Source organism: Chanodichthys erythropterus, chromosome 24, assembly GCF_024489055.1.
Source record: "Chanodichthys erythropterus isolate Z2021 chromosome 24, ASM2448905v1, whole genome shotgun sequence".
In the NCBI taxonomy this organism is placed as follows: domain Eukaryota; kingdom Metazoa; phylum Chordata; class Actinopteri; order Cypriniformes; family Xenocyprididae; genus Chanodichthys; species Chanodichthys erythropterus.
Window position 1 is genome coordinate 11,098,656 of NC_090244.1, and position 17,643 is coordinate 11,116,298.

Genomic DNA, 17,643 nt, shown 5'->3' on the forward strand with positions numbered 1-17,643 from the left:
AAATTACACACAACAGTGCATTATTAATGAAAAGGTTTATTAGTTAGTGCTGTGTATATTAAATGCTACATACAGATATTTCAGCATGAATATCACATCAACCGCCACATGAACTTTTCTTACTAGCTCATTCACAATCTACAATTTGGAGGAAAAAAACAAACAAAAAAACTAAGGATAAGTATGTGTGCTCGGAAGCGCAGATACTTGGAACAGATTACGGGAACTAACACAGCAGGCATGCACGGGGTGGAGAGGTCTCAAAACCATAGAGGAAGGCCATCGATCTTAACGTTCCCCTGTGGTCCTGACACGTCTGCCAAGAATATAGATATTTATATAGAGATTTTAAACAATATTAATAAAAAATTAATATACAAACATGAAAACATAAAAAAACACAACATAATTTTCAAATCCAACTGCTCTTTGATTCTTAATGCCTACGGTTTAAAAAAAAGCCCCTTGGTATTTAAAACAATGCATAAATAGATACTATAAAGGGGAAACAAATTGGAGGCAAAGGGCTCTGGGGAGAAACTAGACGCCCCTGCTTAAGGCCAAAGTGTCACTATTACCTCTAAACCCGCTGTACAGTACGGCAAAACCTAACTGCAAGAGGGAGATGTTCCTCAAGGGCCAGTAATCAACATATAATACTGCATAAGCAACAGAGCTGATAATGTAATTTTGCCCCAGGTAAAATGATTGGAAATTGCGATGGTGTGGGAGGGGTAAAGTAAAAAAAAAAATATATAGGCAAATCAAAACTTGAACAGTTCTATTCAAATTCAGCTTTGTGGACCATTACAAAAAGTGATAGCTTCTTCTAAAATTAAAGAAAGAAGAGCATGTGATTCAAAAACCATAGATTACTCTTGTATGAGTACCACTTACTTTCTAAATATGTATATGTATAAATATACACATATATGTATAAATGTCAGTTTAAAAAACAATTTCTCAAAAGAATGTACTGGTTATCATTGGATGAGTATGCAACACAAACATTCATTAACAAAAAAATCTGAATGACGTGTGTTTAAGTCAAGGCCTTAAAGGCCCAAAATTATCTTTCCTCCTGGATTTTGGGGGAAACCGAAAATTCATTTTGAAAGTCTCTGATTACAGTTTTTATAAAAGAAAATGACAGAAAAAAAAAGACTTGTCACGTTGCGAAAGGCAAATGACTGCAGGCAAGACATGGTGTTGGCAGATTAGAGATCAAACACATGGATAAATCTATACAGTAGAGGAAGAATGACACTTAGGGTACTGTACAACAAGTACATGAGTCCTGTAAGGGGGAGGGGGGGCAAAAACCTTTATAAAAACAGAGTCAACTTTCACACAACCTTGAACACACCAATTACAATCCCAACTACATCTACAAAGAGGCTGAAATTAACTTTAAAAAGGCAAATCAGAAACAAAACTTAAAGAATGTATGAATCAGAACTTCACATGATGAAAAGCTACTTATAAAACTGTGGTGCTGTTTAAGAAAGACAACGCAATATCTAATGACAGGACTGGTAAACAAGTCGCATACATACTAACTATGTACATACAGTAATACAGGAAGCCTTTTCAGGTTAAGCAATTTTTAGAACAGCTGTACTGATTCTGGTGGTAATATGAACTGTTTGTATGCAAGTTTACATTTCTATATAGATTCTATATATTTATGTATAATCTCAGTGAAATGTAGAGACCGTCTGAGGTCATTATACTTCTGCTGGTTAACGATCTGTCCCGTTTAGGGTGTGGTACAGTACAATGATGGTTTTTGGTACATACCATTAGTTGCCACGAGGAGAACGTCAACATTGACATATACAGACAGTTTAAACAGTTTATAACAGCACAACTTTGTCCCCCTTTCTGTTTTGTCTTTTGCTGTGGGGTGAACTAAATGTGCACAGTAGGCTGCTGGAGGTGCTCCGAATGTGTGTACAATGTACTCAGACTGGAGCAAGGCTAGTGATCCGAGTAGAGTTATTTTGTAGAGGCACACAGTAAAGCCACGTTTCCACCGAAATTACCCAGAACAATTTGTTTTGAATTTGGAACAACTCTTACTGCACGCACCACAACCGACTTGGTGATTGTGGTGGTTACAATGCTGCATGGAGTCAACATGCTCCGTGAACTCAACCAATCAGCATGTTCAGCACCCAAGTCCCACCCCTGAAAGTTCCTGAACTTTGAAAAAAATACTACCTCGTGAGCAGGGACTTTCTGAGGGGAAATTTTTACCTGGAACTTATTTATACTTTAGTGCCTGTGGTCAAAACACACCGAGTACCACCCCAAAGTCCCTAGTCCCAGTTCCTGCGGTGGAAACGTGGCTTAAGCAGTATCTCAACCATACTAGGTACATGAATGTGATACCAAAAATGTATGCTGATTCTACATGACGATTCCAGACTGAACAAATAGTTGCAGACCAAATCGCTTTTGTCTTGTGCTCTAGAGATTTGATGGGGGGCTTTGTGAGGGCAAATGCTGCCATACTGTACTAGGGTCACAGTGCTATTTGGGATAGAGTTCATAAATCTGTTTCCCTCCACCCAGGATTCAAATATAAACCAACCACCAATAATTCATTTCTGCTTGCCAATCAAACTCAATTGAAGTACGCCTCTTGATATCAACTACTTATTGAGCATATGCACGATTAGCACAAAATGAGGTATTATGAGGTTACTGGGCCTTGTAAAAATTCAATTGATTGGGGTAGTTTGCTGATATTGCTAAAACCTCTGTGAATGTAATCAGGGAGACGAGTTACTGAATGAGAGAAGACACGGGGTATCCGCCACCTTCAGCCGTGTGCTGGACAGTGTGCTCTTGAAGGGCACCTAGATCAGCGAAACGCTCTCCGCACCATACACATTTAAACTGGGCATCTCTCGCATGCACGCTTTGATGCTTGGCCAGGTGTTCCCGCTGCTTGAAACCCTTGTCGCAACTGGCACACTTGTAGGGCTTCTCTCCGGTGTGTACGCGCCTGTGTCGCTGCATCTCCGAGGAGTACTTGAAGCGCTTCTCGCAGTCAGGACACTTCAAGGGCTTCTCCCGGGATGGGTCGCATCGGTGCTGCACGAACTCTGAGGAGGACAGGAAGCGTCGGTCACACAGCGAGCATTTGAGAGGCTTCTCTGTGCAGTGGGAATTCTGATGGCGCTGTAGCGTGGTGGCCTTTTTGTAAGCCTTTCCGCACACGTCACACTTGTAGGGCTTGTCTGGATTTGTGGGTGTCGAGGAGGACTCACCACATTTGTGACGTAGCAGCTCCCCAGACTGGCTGAAGCCCTTGCCACAGGATGCACACTTGAAGAGGTTGTCCATGCCGTGAACGTGCTGGTGGTACAACAGGTGGGACGGCTGCAGGAAGCCCTTGTCGCACAGGTTGCATTTGAAGGGGCGGTCGGCGGAGGCCTTGTGTGTGCGCCGGTGGCGCACCAGGGCGTACTGTTGTTTAAAGCTCATCTGGCAGTCTTCACAGTGGAACGGGCGTTCCTCTGAGTGGGTGCGTTCATGCTGTCGCAGGTCGGACGGACGCTTGAAGCCCTTCCCACATGTGGCACAGCGGAACGGCCGAGCACCTTGCGGCTGACACTGGTGGTGGAGGAGCTCGGAAGACTCTTTGAAATGCAACTCGCAGAGGTTACACTTGAAAAGGTGCTCACCCGAGTGGGCATACATGTGACGGACTAGGTGGGAGCGGTGCTTGAAGCTCTTCTCGCACACCGCGCACTTGAATGGTCGTTCAGAGCTGTGAGTACGCTGGTGGTGGGCTAGATGTGAGGACTGGCTGAAGCTTTTGTCGCATGTTTCGCATTTAAACGGCTTCTCGCCTGTGTGGACGCGTTCGTGACGTGTGAGCTCGGATAAGTGACGGAAGCCCTTGGAGCACACCGAACACTTGTACGGCCGGTCAGGTTGCGAAGGCTCGAATGTAGGCTGGCCTGATGTCCCAACAGCAGCGCTGCCACTCGACGATGCTTCGTCATTGGATGGTTGCCCAGGGGTGGCCGTTGACGAAGTTGGAGTGGCATTTCCAGAACCTGGTCGATATGTTTTTTCACATATGGAGCACTTCATGGGGTTTCCGCTGTTATGGGCATTATGATGCTGCGCTAGCGAAGTTAGTAGCGAGAAGCCCATCTTGCACACTCCACACACAAAGGGTTTCTGCTCCACCTGCACACACTGGTGCTCCAACAGGTCGGTGGCTTGGTGGAAGATTTTCAGACACTGCGTGCACTGAAACGAACGATCTTGGCTCACCATGCACTGGTGCTCATGTGGATTAGCCAGATGGGAAATGTCATGGCCACATGCACCACACTTGTGTCCTCCCTCACTCCCTACATGCAAGGAGGACTGCTGCGCTTGTGCCGGATGCTGCTGCTGACTGTGATGTTGCTGTTGTTGTTGCTGCTGTTGCTGCTGCTGCTGTTGTTGTTGTTGCTGGGATTGTTGCTGCAATGCCGTGTCCGGCTGAAGGACTATGCCGTAGACAGTGCAGCCCAGTGCATCCGCCCCTGGTGGGATGGTGTGCACAACTGGAGGCGGGGCAACAGCATGCTGCTGCCACGCCTCCGTCATCCGGGCTCGGGTGTACGGATTCAGCTTTGAGCCGTAGTTGGACCGCTTTCCGGGTGAAGTCAGGGGGAAGGAATTGTTGGATTGCCCACAATGGGGAAAAAAAAGGAGCTAACAATGCTTTCCGGAACACGGTTTGGCTGGATATAAACAGAAAACTGACATGGATGTGAGCATCAGCCAAAAGTGCAAAAGACCTTGATCATCTTCTTCATCACATTTGTACAGACCTGTAAGAAAAAAACAAACAAGAAACCTGGATGAAACACACATCTTTAGGGGCATTTACACAGCAGGGCTCCACAAAAAGGATGGCCTGTGAAAGACTTTTGCGCCAATTGATGGAACCATCACTTGCCTCATCACACATTTGTTGATGCCTTGCAAAATTTTAAATTAATATTAAATTGAATATTGTCGTTGCATATACTGATTTAAATGTTACCAAGGTAACGTTCTCTAACTGGCTGACACAAGGAGTCTTTACATAGCCAAACAAAAATTCAGAGTAAAGATGCAATGCCACACTAATTTAGGTCTGCTCTGACCCACCTTTAGTTCAGCATTTAAACAGTTGATGTAAAGACACCTAAATGTAACTTCATTTGTGCTTCTGTGCCACCTTTGCAGTGTAATCTAATTTTGCAATAGTTAAAGGTTTAGAAATTAAAATTCTGTCCTTAATTACTCACCCTCATGTCGTTCCAAACCCGTAAGACCGTTCATTTTTGGAACACAAATGAAGATTTTTAATTAAAATCTCCCATAGAAAGCAATGAAATTACTACATTGAAGGTTCAGAAAAGTAGTAAAGACATCGTTAAATAGTCAACGTGACTACAGTGGTTCAACCTTAATGTTATGAAGCGACGAGAATACTGTTTGTGTGCAAAAACACAAAATTCACTGCATAAGAAACTGGCAGGGTAGAGAGGAAATTGTTGAATAAAGACGTTATTTTTGTTTTTACGCACAAAAAGTATTCTCGTCCCTTCATAACATTAAAGTTGAACTTCTATAGTCACGTTGACTATTTTAATGATATCCTTACTATGTTTCTGGACCTTGAATGTGGTCATTTCATTGCTTTCTATGGGAGATAAAAAAAAAAATCAAAAATATATTGTGTTCAGAAGATGAACGAAGGTCTTAGGGGTGTGGAACGACATGAGGGCGAGTAATTAATGACAGAAATTTAATTTTGGAGTAAACTAACCCTTTAAGAGTTTGTTAAATGGCAATTAAGACTTATAGACGCATCCAAGGAAGCATTAATAAAACTGGGTTAAAATTTACAAATCAATAATTTTTAAAAAAATTAACAGTCTATAAATATATTTATTTATTTATTTATTTATTTTTTCAGGCATATAAAAAATATAGCCGAAATTAAAATGTGTGCGGCCAGTGAAAATGTTGGCAAGAAAAATAAAAAGTCTGAACTACTGACTGGGACAGAATAAAATATCCCTACACTGTACAATAAGAGAAGTTAAAATTACCAGAACCAGAAGTCGTAATGTTCAGAAAAAGTTGATGATTTGAGGGAACATGAGTTACAATGACTGTAGGCAAGATATCAAAGTTCTTTATGAAAAAACAAAGTGGCTCTCACGTAAACCACTTCATGATATACAATGAACTCCAGCAATGTGAACACCACCTTAACCTGTACTGCAACATCTTTATTTGAATCTTGGCTGGTCTGTAAGGAGATCTACATTATTTCCAGCAATGCACTCCAAATCAAACGAACCTAGAATCTTATATGAGCACTTGATAGACTAAAAAAAATGAAAATGAAATCTGACAGACCACTTTATCTCAGTAATAACACAGGTAGGAGTTTCTGTCTGGTACACCTCATGTTTCATGCTGGATATTGAGATGAACTTCCCTGCCAACCTGTCTAAGAAGATAGCTCACTACTTTTTGAGACACAGTCCTATTGTCTCTCAGTAATCACCTGTGTATAAAAGGGGTACAGCTGTCCCAAAGCATTTAAGGTTATGAAAATGTAATAACATAAAGAAAACGACTGACTCTTGTTAGCTGCGCATTTGTTTACAAACATTGTTCACACATAATCGCGTTTTTTATCGCGGTGAATAAAAGCCGGTGACCGAATTTAAACGTTAAGTAACATGAATATTAATGTACAACACAGTAAATAATAGCGTATAAAACAGACGTATTTTTAAGACACTTGGATGAAAACACAAACACATAGCTTTGCAAAATGGCTAACGAATATTTGCAAGCTGGCTAACAGGCTAACTGTAGCTTTGCAACACACACATTCTTCTAAATTATGTTCAGATATGCATATTACCTTTTTTCAGAAGCGGATTCCACGCATGTTTATCCTCAGGGATATAAGTTAAATCAACAAACGGCTTATGGTGTTTCTGAAGGCCGTAAATCCTCCGACTGATCCGCGGTCTCTGCTAGGCCGCACCCCCTGGCCAGTGCCTGCAAAAACACATGAAAACCCTGCAAAACTCTCCAGATCTCTCCTGGGGTTCTCCGGAAAAAGCCGATAACAGTCTTTTCGGCGTTTGCATGGCATTTAGGGGAGCTGACTGGCGAGGAATGCCCGACACATAGTGCGTTTTATTTCGGGCTTAGATCGCTGACCACCGAAACCCCCGACAGCCGCACGGGAACCTGAATAACACAGAATTGGCATCCTCACAAAACATACCGGAACTTCATTCATTTTATTCAAAAACGGCATTTATATAAGCATATTCATACTGAAAACAACATTATTACTTCGTAAAATGTGTATTTTACCGTTTTATATCAGATATAGGGCGAGTGGTTGTTTTATTAGAACGGTTTTTGGGGAATTATTCATTGTAGTGGTGACAGGATAATAGTTAACTATGAAACTTCAATAAGAAAATAAACGTCAACATTTTTGTTCGTATGAATATTGTATTGTAATGTTTATGGTTATTGCTGAGATGCAATGTTGACAGCAGCTGCGCTTTATTTTGTAAGGAAGGAATGCAAAAGAGTCGGAACCATTTGAATCAACATTTGCTGTAGTGGGACGCTTTGATGAAGCACCGTTTGGTTTTTTTGCGATGAGAGGTTCGAATCATTTTCTGAATCGGTTCTTTCGAACGGCTAGTTTCAAAGAATCGGTTCTTACGCACTCATACAATGGTATCTATGCTTTGAATATTGCCTTTAAGGAAAGTTAGGGGAAAATATATAATACTAAAATTGGCAGAAATATCTTGGCTAAGAAAAAAAAAAAAAAAAAGATATCTAAAATGGTTTCGTTTGTGTATTGATAAGCTGTCATACAATGAAGTCGTAAACATATTTTCTCTACAACTTTTTTTAAATACTTGGTTACTAACATAAATTTCGCAGTACAAAGAAACGTTTCTTGGTTCAATCATACACTAGGTTGTTGGGCCTGTTGCATAAACCACTTAGTCTTAAAAGTTAAGACACAATGTTTTTCTTTAAGAGTGGTCCTAATTTTTTTAAAGTCTGTTGGATAAAAAGGTAGATTGGTGTAATTTGAATGGGAAAAATGGTTAACTGCAAGTTGGTCAAACTAGTTCTTAGTGACTAAGTTTATGCAACTGGCCAGAACCGCTTCATTCTGATTTGTAAAGGAATCATGTGATGTGAACCGGTTCAAATGATGCATTGTAAAAGATCCGACTCAAAAGAACGATTTGGTAACGATAGTTTGTTGTAGGGACGCTGTGAAGAAGCAGAACCATCGGAAGCGCTTTGCATATGACAATAAAAATGTCGTCACGTATCTGATATGGTGTTTTTAATGCTCTGGTGCGGTTTTTAATATTTTTCTGCCTTAAAATGATTGTCAATTACAGTAGTAGCAGTTCTGAGGATGAAACTGAAAACTCTTCAAAAAATGACTCCTCACCTTCAAGGAAAAGAGGAAAACTTGACAATGAAAGCAGGTTTGGTGCGTTTGATCTTATGTCGTTTAGTTTTATTTTGATTTGCATTTATAGAGCTCTAAGTTCCTCTTTTACCCGAATAGCACCAGTGAACCTTTGGATCATGGATCTGTTAAAAGCAAAGCAGGCAAATCAGCCCACTTGACACCTCGCCTGCCTCTTCCTGAGATGTTCAGAGAATCAGAAGAACAGTGGACCGATAAAAGTGATGAACATGGAGGGCGACTGCGGTCCTTCCAGCATGAGCGGGGCAACTGGGCTACATACGTGTTCATTCCTTGTAAGCATTTTGCCTGAGTGTATTTAGATTGATACTGTAATTTATCTCTGAATGGCCTTTAACCCTTTTTAGATGAGCCTGAGGAGGCCTTTCTGGAGGTACTCAATGAAATAATGGTGATCGCGGCAGCTCACGACATCCCACTGAAAGTATCTGAAGAGTTTCACCTCAGTCTATCAAAGACAGTTGTTCTGCGGCATCACTGGATTCAGCCGTTCATCCAGTCCATTCGGACTGGTCTGACACATTTCCAGAAGTCTGTGCTATATTATCAACTCCTCATTGTTTCATTATAACATATGCAGTTTGCTGAGTATCTAAGTCAGATTGTTTTCTCAGGTTTTTCTGCTTGGCTGATAAACTGATGGTGTATTCTAATGCTGAAAAGACTAGGTATTTAATTACTCTTGCTGTAACTAGGTGGTGTATTGTTTATTTTTCCATTTCAATGCAATGTTTTAATGGCATAAAGTTCATGCAGGACCTTCCTTGGTATGGAAATCTTCACTGGAAACGCTCAGTTGCTTGAGCTCATAAAAATATTGGATCAAACCATGAAAGAATTCAGCCTAAGCACCTTTTATAAGGTAAAAACCTGGCATTAATATCACATTCATGAACAAAGATTAGATTAAAAACAACCAAATTTAATGTAACAGCCTTCTTTACTTATTATAGGATCCTTCTTTCCACATAAGCCTTGCTTGGTGTGTGGGTGACCACACGGAAAGACTGAAAAAGGCATGTTTATCGGAATTGCAGGTAGGAAACAGATCTGAATCACAAACTAAACATGGAGAAGTACTGATTAAAAGGCAAAGATCAAGGAGTTGGGGTTTTTTGGCATAGCCATCTGAATTATAATAATAATAACCTGTGATTTTACTTTTCACAGAGTCTCATTGACACTCATGAAGATGGACCGTTTCACATACGCCTCAACTGCACAGAGCTTCGCTGCAAAACGGGAAATAAAGTCTTTCTTTTCTCCCTCCAATGATCTTGAAAATAAGTAGGCTTATTTCTGCCACAGAATTTTTTTCTTTGTTTATATCTCAATTCAGATGAGATATAAACTTTTTAAAAATATTTTTATTCTGTGACAGAAAGGAGCCTCCATATGAAACACTGTTTAGTAGTTATGTAGATTCTGAGGTTTGCAAAATACAATGAAGGATTTGCACTAAATACTATCTCTTTAAGTTATTACAATTTTGGTAAAGAGCATTTTATTGTACATAATTACAACACAGTAATTTTCACTAATCCAGGGCATGTACACAACTGTCTGTTGTTTGAGCAACAAACCATCAGGCCCTCCCTGGTTTAGCATTGCATTTTTACCATCAAACCGGTTTATGAGCAACACACCACATCCTAAAACTGAAAGACTAAGTTTCACTTTCCACAGTTAGTGTTGTAAATTACAACCTCAATTCAAAAAACATTTTTGGAAAAAAAAACCGACACATAACTTGCTTCTCAAATCATTGTTCAGTATATTCAAGAGCGGACTTTGTTCACATGTAACATGGGTTAACCCATCTTGGGCATAGCGCAAACGCAGTCAGAAAGGTCAAACCGACATAAATTGAGCAACAATGAGATATCCAGCAGTCGGGTTGCACATTCTACATTCAAGAGCATCTGATAAAAATACATAAATCAATACTGGTCACAGACAGCCTGATAAATAGCCACTTGCTTGTAAGTAGGATCGACAGCAATACTGCAGTGTCAGTACAATTCGGATAGAAACATTTAAAAAAGCACTAGATAAAATCTGTAGATTAAAGAAGTTGTGGCTATAGGAGGTTAAAATTTAAAAAGGTTTAAAAAAACAGACAATATTTAAAATGTAAATTGACAAGGATTAACGGCAGGCAACTGCTATTTCACATTGAACAACTGGAAATTACTTTAGATCTGATCAAATTTTAGATCTGAGGAGTAAAAAAAAAAAAAAAAAAATAGAATAATTTCTGTAAATGCTGATTGTGCCCAACGGTTTATGACCATTTTACATTGATGTCCTGATAATTCCACAATAAGGGAACTCTGAAAACGAACTACGGTAAGGAACATCCTCCAGAAGTGATCGACATCCACCCAAAAAGCAGAACCAAGTCCTGTCTGTTTGGCAAACCAGAATAATCAGTTCAAGGTTAAAGAGGGGAAGTGTGAAGCTTCGATGCAATCATGGTGAAAACAGCACATCATGGATGTAGTTAACTGTGGTTACGTTCAATAGCATGGCGACGTGCTCGTTCCCAGGCAGCTCGAACATGTGAACAGGCTTTGTCTGCTGGCTCTTCCAGCGTTTGCATTGTATGGCACTCAACAAGTTGACAGTTCCGTCTCCATCCCCGTTGATGACGATGGGGTCCACATCCGGGAAGTTTGTGTAATTGTAGCCCTGAGCTGTGGGAATGCCGCTGCCATAAAGACAGTGGACAGGAACGCCCGGAGGTTGAAGAGCACTGACCAGCGGTTCTGTGTCCTCTCTCATGGCCCAGCCATCCTCATAGTCAATATCTTTGAAGAAGCGCTGATAGTCTTGGACTGTGTAGCTGGCGTTGGGGGTGGAAACCAGGACCATGTCCTTGGGCCAGGAGTGGGCGTAGGGTAAGAGCCAGACGGTGGAGACGGCCGTTCGCTGCTGGGTGCGGATTTTTAGCGGACTGATGACGGGAATGCGGTTGTTGTCGCCTGTGATGGAACCAAAATCAAATAAATGGGTTTTAAAGTGAAATCAAAATGGACAATTCCTGTTTTTTATGGAGTATTGCAGTACTTATAAATGATTTATCCATGCACATCATTTTTTCAAATTCATGTGCCCTCATAATCTTTAATCAAAATAAATTCCCCTCCCTCTTGCAGCGACATCACTTCTCTGATGACGTGTTGATGATCTCAAGCACCCCCCCCCCCCCCAAAAAAAACCTGCGATGATCTGATAATAACAATTAGCAGTTTTGTTAAAGTAATTATTATTAAATAATCATTTTATTATTAAAACAATACCAGATTATGCCAAACTACTTGAGGTTTTCTTTTCAAGATTTTTATCTTCATCATGAGATCAGGACCGTAGTATTACCATAACTTTACGCCCTCAAAAAAATATGTATATGTGAATTGCATTTTTAATGTATTTTTGGATGAATTCACATAGCAAAAAATAAATAAATGAGCACCACATCATTGACGTACAAATGAATGGTAGCTAGCCTGCCACAGGTAATTTATCAAATTAAAGGCGCAGTATGTATTGTTAACAGCTAGCGGCTGAAATGGGATTGCCAGATTGAGGACACGCAACAGGAACGAGCGCAACTGACAATGAAAAGCGATGAGCTTATACTGTAAGTTGATCAGCTAATGCATATGTTTGCAATGTTTTTATTGACATGGGTTTTTTAGGTCTGGACGAATCTGTGATCTCTGAACCAGTTCGTTTGCTGGCTTCTTTTGCTGCAATATGCTGTGTTTTCCGCCGTCTGACAACCTAAGGTTGTCGACATACTATTGAGTAAATTGTCAGTGGGCGGGATCACACGGACCAAAACAAAACAGAAATTCTGACACAGAACGCACATTTCAAAGTAGAAAAACTGGCTAATGGCTATAGCATTCTTCTTCGTTAAAGGGATACCGTTTTTTCATATTAAACTATGTTATTCCCTTAACTAAGACGAGTTGATACATATCTCTCTCGTCTCAGTGCGTGCACTAAATCGCTCTGTCTCGCGGTGAAACTTTGTTAGCACTTAGCTTAGCCCAGTTCATTCAATAGGGGCCAAGCAGAGAGGACTTTTCACGAGTGAAGATATTACTGCGCCAAGTCAAAGTGCTCCCGAGCTCTTGCTATGGTATTCCGCCATACAATATAGTTATCCATTTTACACGCTTAGAAAAGCGGAACGTTTTGTTTTGTGTCACCGTCCTATGTCGAGTTACACTACTCGACGGTGAAAAAACGGTGGAGTATCCCTTTAAGTATCTGAACTTCGCATGTTTCCTAAATCTCAGCGAACATACTATGATATTTTTATGCTTTAGTACAGTCAAAAATAATGGCATACAGCACCTTAAATTCAGCAAAATCTCCTTCCACAACAAATTTAGCCCATACCTGTTGCCATAACTCTCAGAGTTTTGGCCACTCCAGCCCATGGAGGTCCAAGAGAAACAAATGCCTTGATGTACCGGTCCTTCCAAGCCTGTGGTTGTTGATTAAGGAAATAGAGAGTGTACATGTTCCCCATACTGTGTGCAATGAGGACCACAGGACCTCCAGCCTTATTAGCCATCTCTTCAATCATCTGCTGCAGACGCAGGAAGTACTCCTTATTCTCATCTACAGATCAGGGAAAAAATGTCCAATTAAGACAATTCCCAGAACTTTGTTTTTGTGCATAAGTAGACCAAGAAGAAACTCACTGGGGGCTTTACGCCAGTCATAGGGGGCACCTCGAACATCGTCGTCTCTGGTATATCCCCATTCAACCAGTGCTTGTACTATAGTGAAGAAGTACATGCCTGAAACAGACAAAGGTCTCTTCAAACAACAGTTACCAATATACAAGTTTTTTAATAATTAGATAAACACCCATTTTCCACTCACCCACACTCCGTTTACTGGGATCCAGATATTCCAAACTATACGTCTTTCCAAACCCAGGCACTCTGACATCCACCCCCGGAGGAGCTTCAGTGAGGTGCGTTGTACGATTGTACAGTAGCCTTTAAAAAAAATAGATGCTGATGATGTATTTGCATATTTAAAGCAGGTGATATGAAATCAAAAGAAGCAAAAGCATGCTTTCAATCTAAAAAAAAGTCTATTCATTTCATATTCAAAATGAAATTAGTGCATTAGTGCCCACACACTTTCCAAAAGTATTTTTGCCATAAATTTTTTCTATAGGCGTTTAAAAAAAAAAAAAAAAAAAAAAAAAAAAAAAAGCGTTATAAGCCATGAACTAAGATACGAGGTCAATCAAAAAATTACAAAATTTTATTTGAGACAAAAAGGTTTTTTGAAAATCGAACGAAGGGACAAGACTGCGTACTTTAGTGAAGGAAAGAACATCCCATGAAGCACTGCGAATGACATTAAAATGATAGCAAAATAAAAAAAAAACACATTCAAAGTTGTTAATTATCAGAGTGGCTGTTCCTTGCAACTCTTTTGGCATGATTTGCTCACTGCAACACTCTTGATTTGTGGAATTTTCTGTACAGCATCATGGGTAATGTAGTTTTTCACCACAAATTCAGCTGTTAAACATGCTTATTTAAAATGAAGTTGAAATATTGCAGACCGATGGCTTCAGCAAAAGCACATACCATTGATTAATAATCAATATAGCTCACAGTAGGTCTGTTTTTAAAGGTTTATAAATGATCATTTATCTCTATGGAGAAAATGAATAGTATTTTTTCTGACTGTTGCACTCTATAAAGGTTGCAGTATGGATTTCATATGCCAGCGGTACATCACATGCACAGCTTCCAGTTTCAGCTGCACTTTTGTCCTTTACCTCATGTTATCAATCCAACAGTCAATGGCCACAGGCACCAGCAGCTCCAGGTTGAGCCATAACGTGAAGTAGTCATCGGTCTTCTTGTAGCAGATGTAGTGCACCACACTAGGTTTGTCCAGTTTTGCTTCTAGCTGATTCCCGAGATCTCCTGGAACTATGGATAAATCATTTATAATCATTCGACAGATATCACTTAAGAATCATTTAGAATAAACAATCAATATTGTATATTTATTTATATATATATATATATATATATAAAAAAATAAAGATGTCAATTTAAATTTTATAGTGACTTTGATGAGTTTTCACATAAGAAGCACTTCACAAACTACTTTAGATATGATCAAAGAATCACTGATTAAAGACTTGACACTATCACCATTCAAAAGAGATTACCTTTTTATCACCTACTGATTAAACATCTCTATCATCACTAATCTCTTCCGGTTTGGTTTGGTTTGAAGCATTTTAACCCCCCCTTTTAACCAAAGTTTGCATGTCTATATAGTCAATCACCACATCCAGAATTCATTTCACATATTTAACATTAAAACCACATGACTCAATCATTTTTGGTGCTCCTACTATCAGGTGGCGTGTAAATATTGGCTTGTCAAATAGTGTACTTAAAAGTGTGCTTTAGATATTATTGTAGAAGTAATGTATTTAAGCTATCTTTTTATTGCTGAATAATGGTAGTGTATATTTAGACATAAAGACAAACCTTTTTTTCACAAAAAGTACCTGATGGAAAATCCAGTCTACATGGGTAGGTGTGTTTTGCAGGATGCTAGATGGTTTCTAAGTGGTACAAGCTCAAGGAGGTGAAATGGTTTTGGAACACGACCACATTAAAACCATCTTGGACCAAATAAAAACCTGCTTTCATGTTCCAAAGCACAGATATTCACTTTAGTGTCTTTAGTAACAGTGATGGTAAGATTACTTACATGCTACTCTAAGATATTTCAAAGTATCTTATACTATTAAAGGGTTAGTTCACCCAAAAATGAAAATAATGTCATTTATTACCCTCATGACATTCTACACCCATAAGACCTTTGTTATTCTTCGAAACACAAATTAAGATATTTTAGTTGAAATCCGATGACTCCGTGAGGCCTCCGTAGGGAGCAATGACACTTCCTCTCTCAAGATCCATTAATGTACTAAAAACATATTTAAATCGGTTCATGTGAGTACAGTGGTTCAATATTAATATTATAAAGCGACGAGAATATTTTTGGAGCGCCAAAAAAACAAAATAACGACTTATTTAGTGATGGCCGATTTCAAAACACTGCTTCAGGAAGCATCGGAGCACAAATGAATCAGTGTATCGAATCAGCGGTTCGGAGCGCCAAAGTCACGTGATTTCAGCAGTTTGGCGGTTTGACACGCGATCTGAATCATGATTCGACACGCTGATTCATAACGCTCTGAATCTTCCTGAAGCATTGTTTTGAAATCGGCCATCACTATATAATTCATTATTTTTTGGTGCACCAAAAATATACTCGTCGTTTTATAATATGAATATTTAACCACTGTACTCACATGAACTGATTTAAATATGTTTTTAGTACCTTTATGGATCTTGAGAGAGGAAATGTCATTTGCAGGCCTAACGGAGGCATCGGATTTCAACTAAAATATCTTAATTTGCGTTCCGAAGATTAACGAAGGTCTTACAGGTGTGGAACGGCATGGGTAAGTAATAAATTACATTACTTTCATTTTTGGGTGAACTAACCCTTTAAGGTTCATATCAAAAACAAAATATGGTAATACGATAGCACCATGTCAAAAACACCATGAGACTTCTAGAAAGCCTAAAAAATGTTCTTAATTTATAAAATATTCTTATACATTTCATAATTTGCCAATAGGGGAATAAAACATAAAGTATTGTTATTTTCTTGTTTTACTACGACCGGTTTCGCAATCAGTGACATTGAATAAGTCTTTTATTTTCCTCAGGTCATATGACCTAGTCATGAGGAACGGCCAAAGCAAAAATAAACAGATACAAAGAAGAAAATGGCCGTAAACAAGACAGTATAAATACAACACAAATCCAATATAGTCAATCGGTTTTATATGTTGGATTTGTGTTGTGTTTATACTGTTGTTGGACCAGCTTTCGCTTTCTTCGACAGCTCTACTGAAAAATCATAAGCTCCCAGCTGTTTGGTCACGTGCTTTAAACTGTTAAATAAATATCGACATATTTCAAAAAGCGTTAAGACACTAGTTTAAGATCTGGTTATAAATACAATCATATACTGAATACTATAAAATGCATGGATATGAGGTTAAACACTACTGTATATCCTGTAATAGTGCCTGTATTACATAACAACATCTAATGTTCATGTAAACGCTATCTAGATAACATTTTGAGCTATCTGGACAGCGTTAGTGTTGCCTATGTAAGCGGCTCACTAGGTTGAGACACAGACCGTATGACAGTACATCATGAGACAAGTAAACAACTGTGTCCTGCGTCAAGAACAGAAAAGCAACAGGACATTACAACAAAAAAAGGATGTTCTGTAATAAAAGGACTTACTGAGAACCACAGGCGGTCGATTTGAACACACTTTCCCCGGGGAGCATTTCAAACTTCTGCTGTCGGTAAATGACACCAACGACAACAAACACAGCTGAAGAATCGCGAGGTTCAACCGATGACAGGGAAGCATCTCTCTCAGTGGCTCACACCAAACAGGATCAAGGGTGCATTTGTGTTTATCTGTCCATCATGAGGTTAAGAGTGATCTGAGAAGTGTCTCTTCTGGGTCTGAGCGACAGTGACTGTGATGAACACAATGTGCTGATCAAGTATGAGGTGTTTTTAAAGCCACTAGACACGAATAAACAATGGCAGAACACATCGAGTCGGTGGGCGGAGCTTCGAAAGACAGTTCGATAATGGCAAGGCTGCAAGAATTGATTTTGTTTTCTGCACTATAAATTTCTCTTAGTACATTGTTCTTGTTAATATTCAATAAAAAAGATAAATTTCACTTACTACATGAAAAATGTGACTTTTGAAATCCTTGTGGGCTTCAAAAACAATCTAAGATGTTAATCTAGATGTTATGCTTCAGAATTAAAGCCTTAATTTGTGAATCGGGGAACCTCAAGCAAAGAAGCCTACAAAATGATCCTGCCTGAACAAAATTATTTAGTTTTACTTTTACAGATTTTCTTAATAATATAAAATGTATGCATTAAT

General features: G+C 39.4%; 3 protein-coding genes across 4 annotated transcripts; 1 reads left to right on the plus strand and 2 right to left on the minus strand.

Moving 5' to 3' along the window:
* Nucleotides 1–4: 4 nt before the first annotated feature.
* On the minus strand, nt 5–7,287 carry znf319b (zinc finger protein 319b). Its single transcript, XM_067378779.1, has 2 exons — nt 6,947–7,287; nt 5–4,844 (listed from the first exon to the last, which is right to left on the minus strand). Exon 2 carries the CDS (start codon nt 4,615–4,617, stop codon nt 2,791–2,793), a length of 1,827 nt encoding a protein of 608 aa, XP_067234880.1. The 5' UTR covers nt 4,618–4,844; nt 6,947–7,287; the 3' UTR covers nt 5–2,790.
* Nucleotides 7,288–8,341: 1,054 nt separating this feature from the next.
* On the plus strand, nt 8,342–10,659 carry usb1 (U6 snRNA biogenesis 1). Of its 2 annotated transcripts, none has more exons than XM_067378784.1 (7): nt 8,342–8,567; nt 8,651–8,847; nt 8,920–9,103; nt 9,187–9,240; nt 9,320–9,434; nt 9,526–9,609; nt 9,743–10,659. In XM_067378784.1, the coding sequence occupies exons 1-7, from the start codon at nt 8,461–8,463 to the stop codon at nt 9,845–9,847; spliced, it is 846 nt and encodes a 281-aa protein (XP_067234885.1). In that variant the 5' UTR covers nt 8,342–8,460; the 3' UTR covers nt 9,848–10,659. The 2 variants fall into 2 exon arrangements, with proteins under 2 accessions (XP_067234885.1, XP_067234886.1); XM_067378785.1 differs by having other exon boundaries at nt 9,329–9,434.
* A 142-nt stretch (nt 10,660–10,801) lies between these two features.
* pla2g15 (phospholipase A2, group XV) lies at nt 10,802–17,315 on the minus strand. Its single transcript, XM_067378781.1, has 6 exons — nt 16,975–17,315; nt 14,397–14,553; nt 13,478–13,596; nt 13,294–13,392; nt 12,986–13,210; nt 10,802–11,556 (listed from the first exon to the last, which is right to left on the minus strand). The coding sequence occupies exons 1-6, from the start codon at nt 17,105–17,107 to the stop codon at nt 11,045–11,047; spliced, it is 1,245 nt and encodes a 414-aa protein (XP_067234882.1). The 5' UTR covers nt 17,108–17,315; the 3' UTR covers nt 10,802–11,044.
* Nucleotides 17,316–17,643: the final 328 nt, after the last annotated feature.

Excerpts from the sequence above, each read along its gene's own strand:
- znf319b (XM_067378779.1), bottom strand. The coding sequence starts at position 4,617 with ATGACGGAGGCGTGGCAGCAGCATGCTGTTGCCCCGCCTCCAGTTGTG.
- usb1 (XM_067378784.1), top strand. The coding sequence starts at position 8,461 with ATGATTGTCAATTACAGTAGTAGCAGTTCTGAGGATGAAACTGAAAAC. Across the intron at positions 8,848-8,919 it reads TACATACGTGTTCATTCCTT|ATGAGCCTGAGGAGGCCTTT; the intron begins GTAAGCATTTTG and ends AACCCTTTTTAG. Across the intron at positions 9,104-9,186 it reads GGTCTGACACATTTCCAGAA|GTTTTTCTGCTTGGCTGATA; the intron begins GTCTGTGCTATA and ends TTGTTTTCTCAG.
- pla2g15 (XM_067378781.1), bottom strand. The coding sequence starts at position 17,107 with ATGCTTCCCTGTCATCGGTTGAACCTCGCGATTCTTCAGCTGTGTTTG. Across the intron at positions 13,211-13,293 it reads TGACTGGCGTAAAGCCCCCA|ATGAGAATAAGGAGTACTTC; the intron begins GTGAGTTTCTTC and ends CCTGATCTGTAG. Across the intron at positions 11,557-12,985 it reads TCTGAGAGTTATGGCAACAG|GCGACAACAACCGCATTCCC; the intron begins GTATGGGCTAAA and ends GTTCCATCACAG.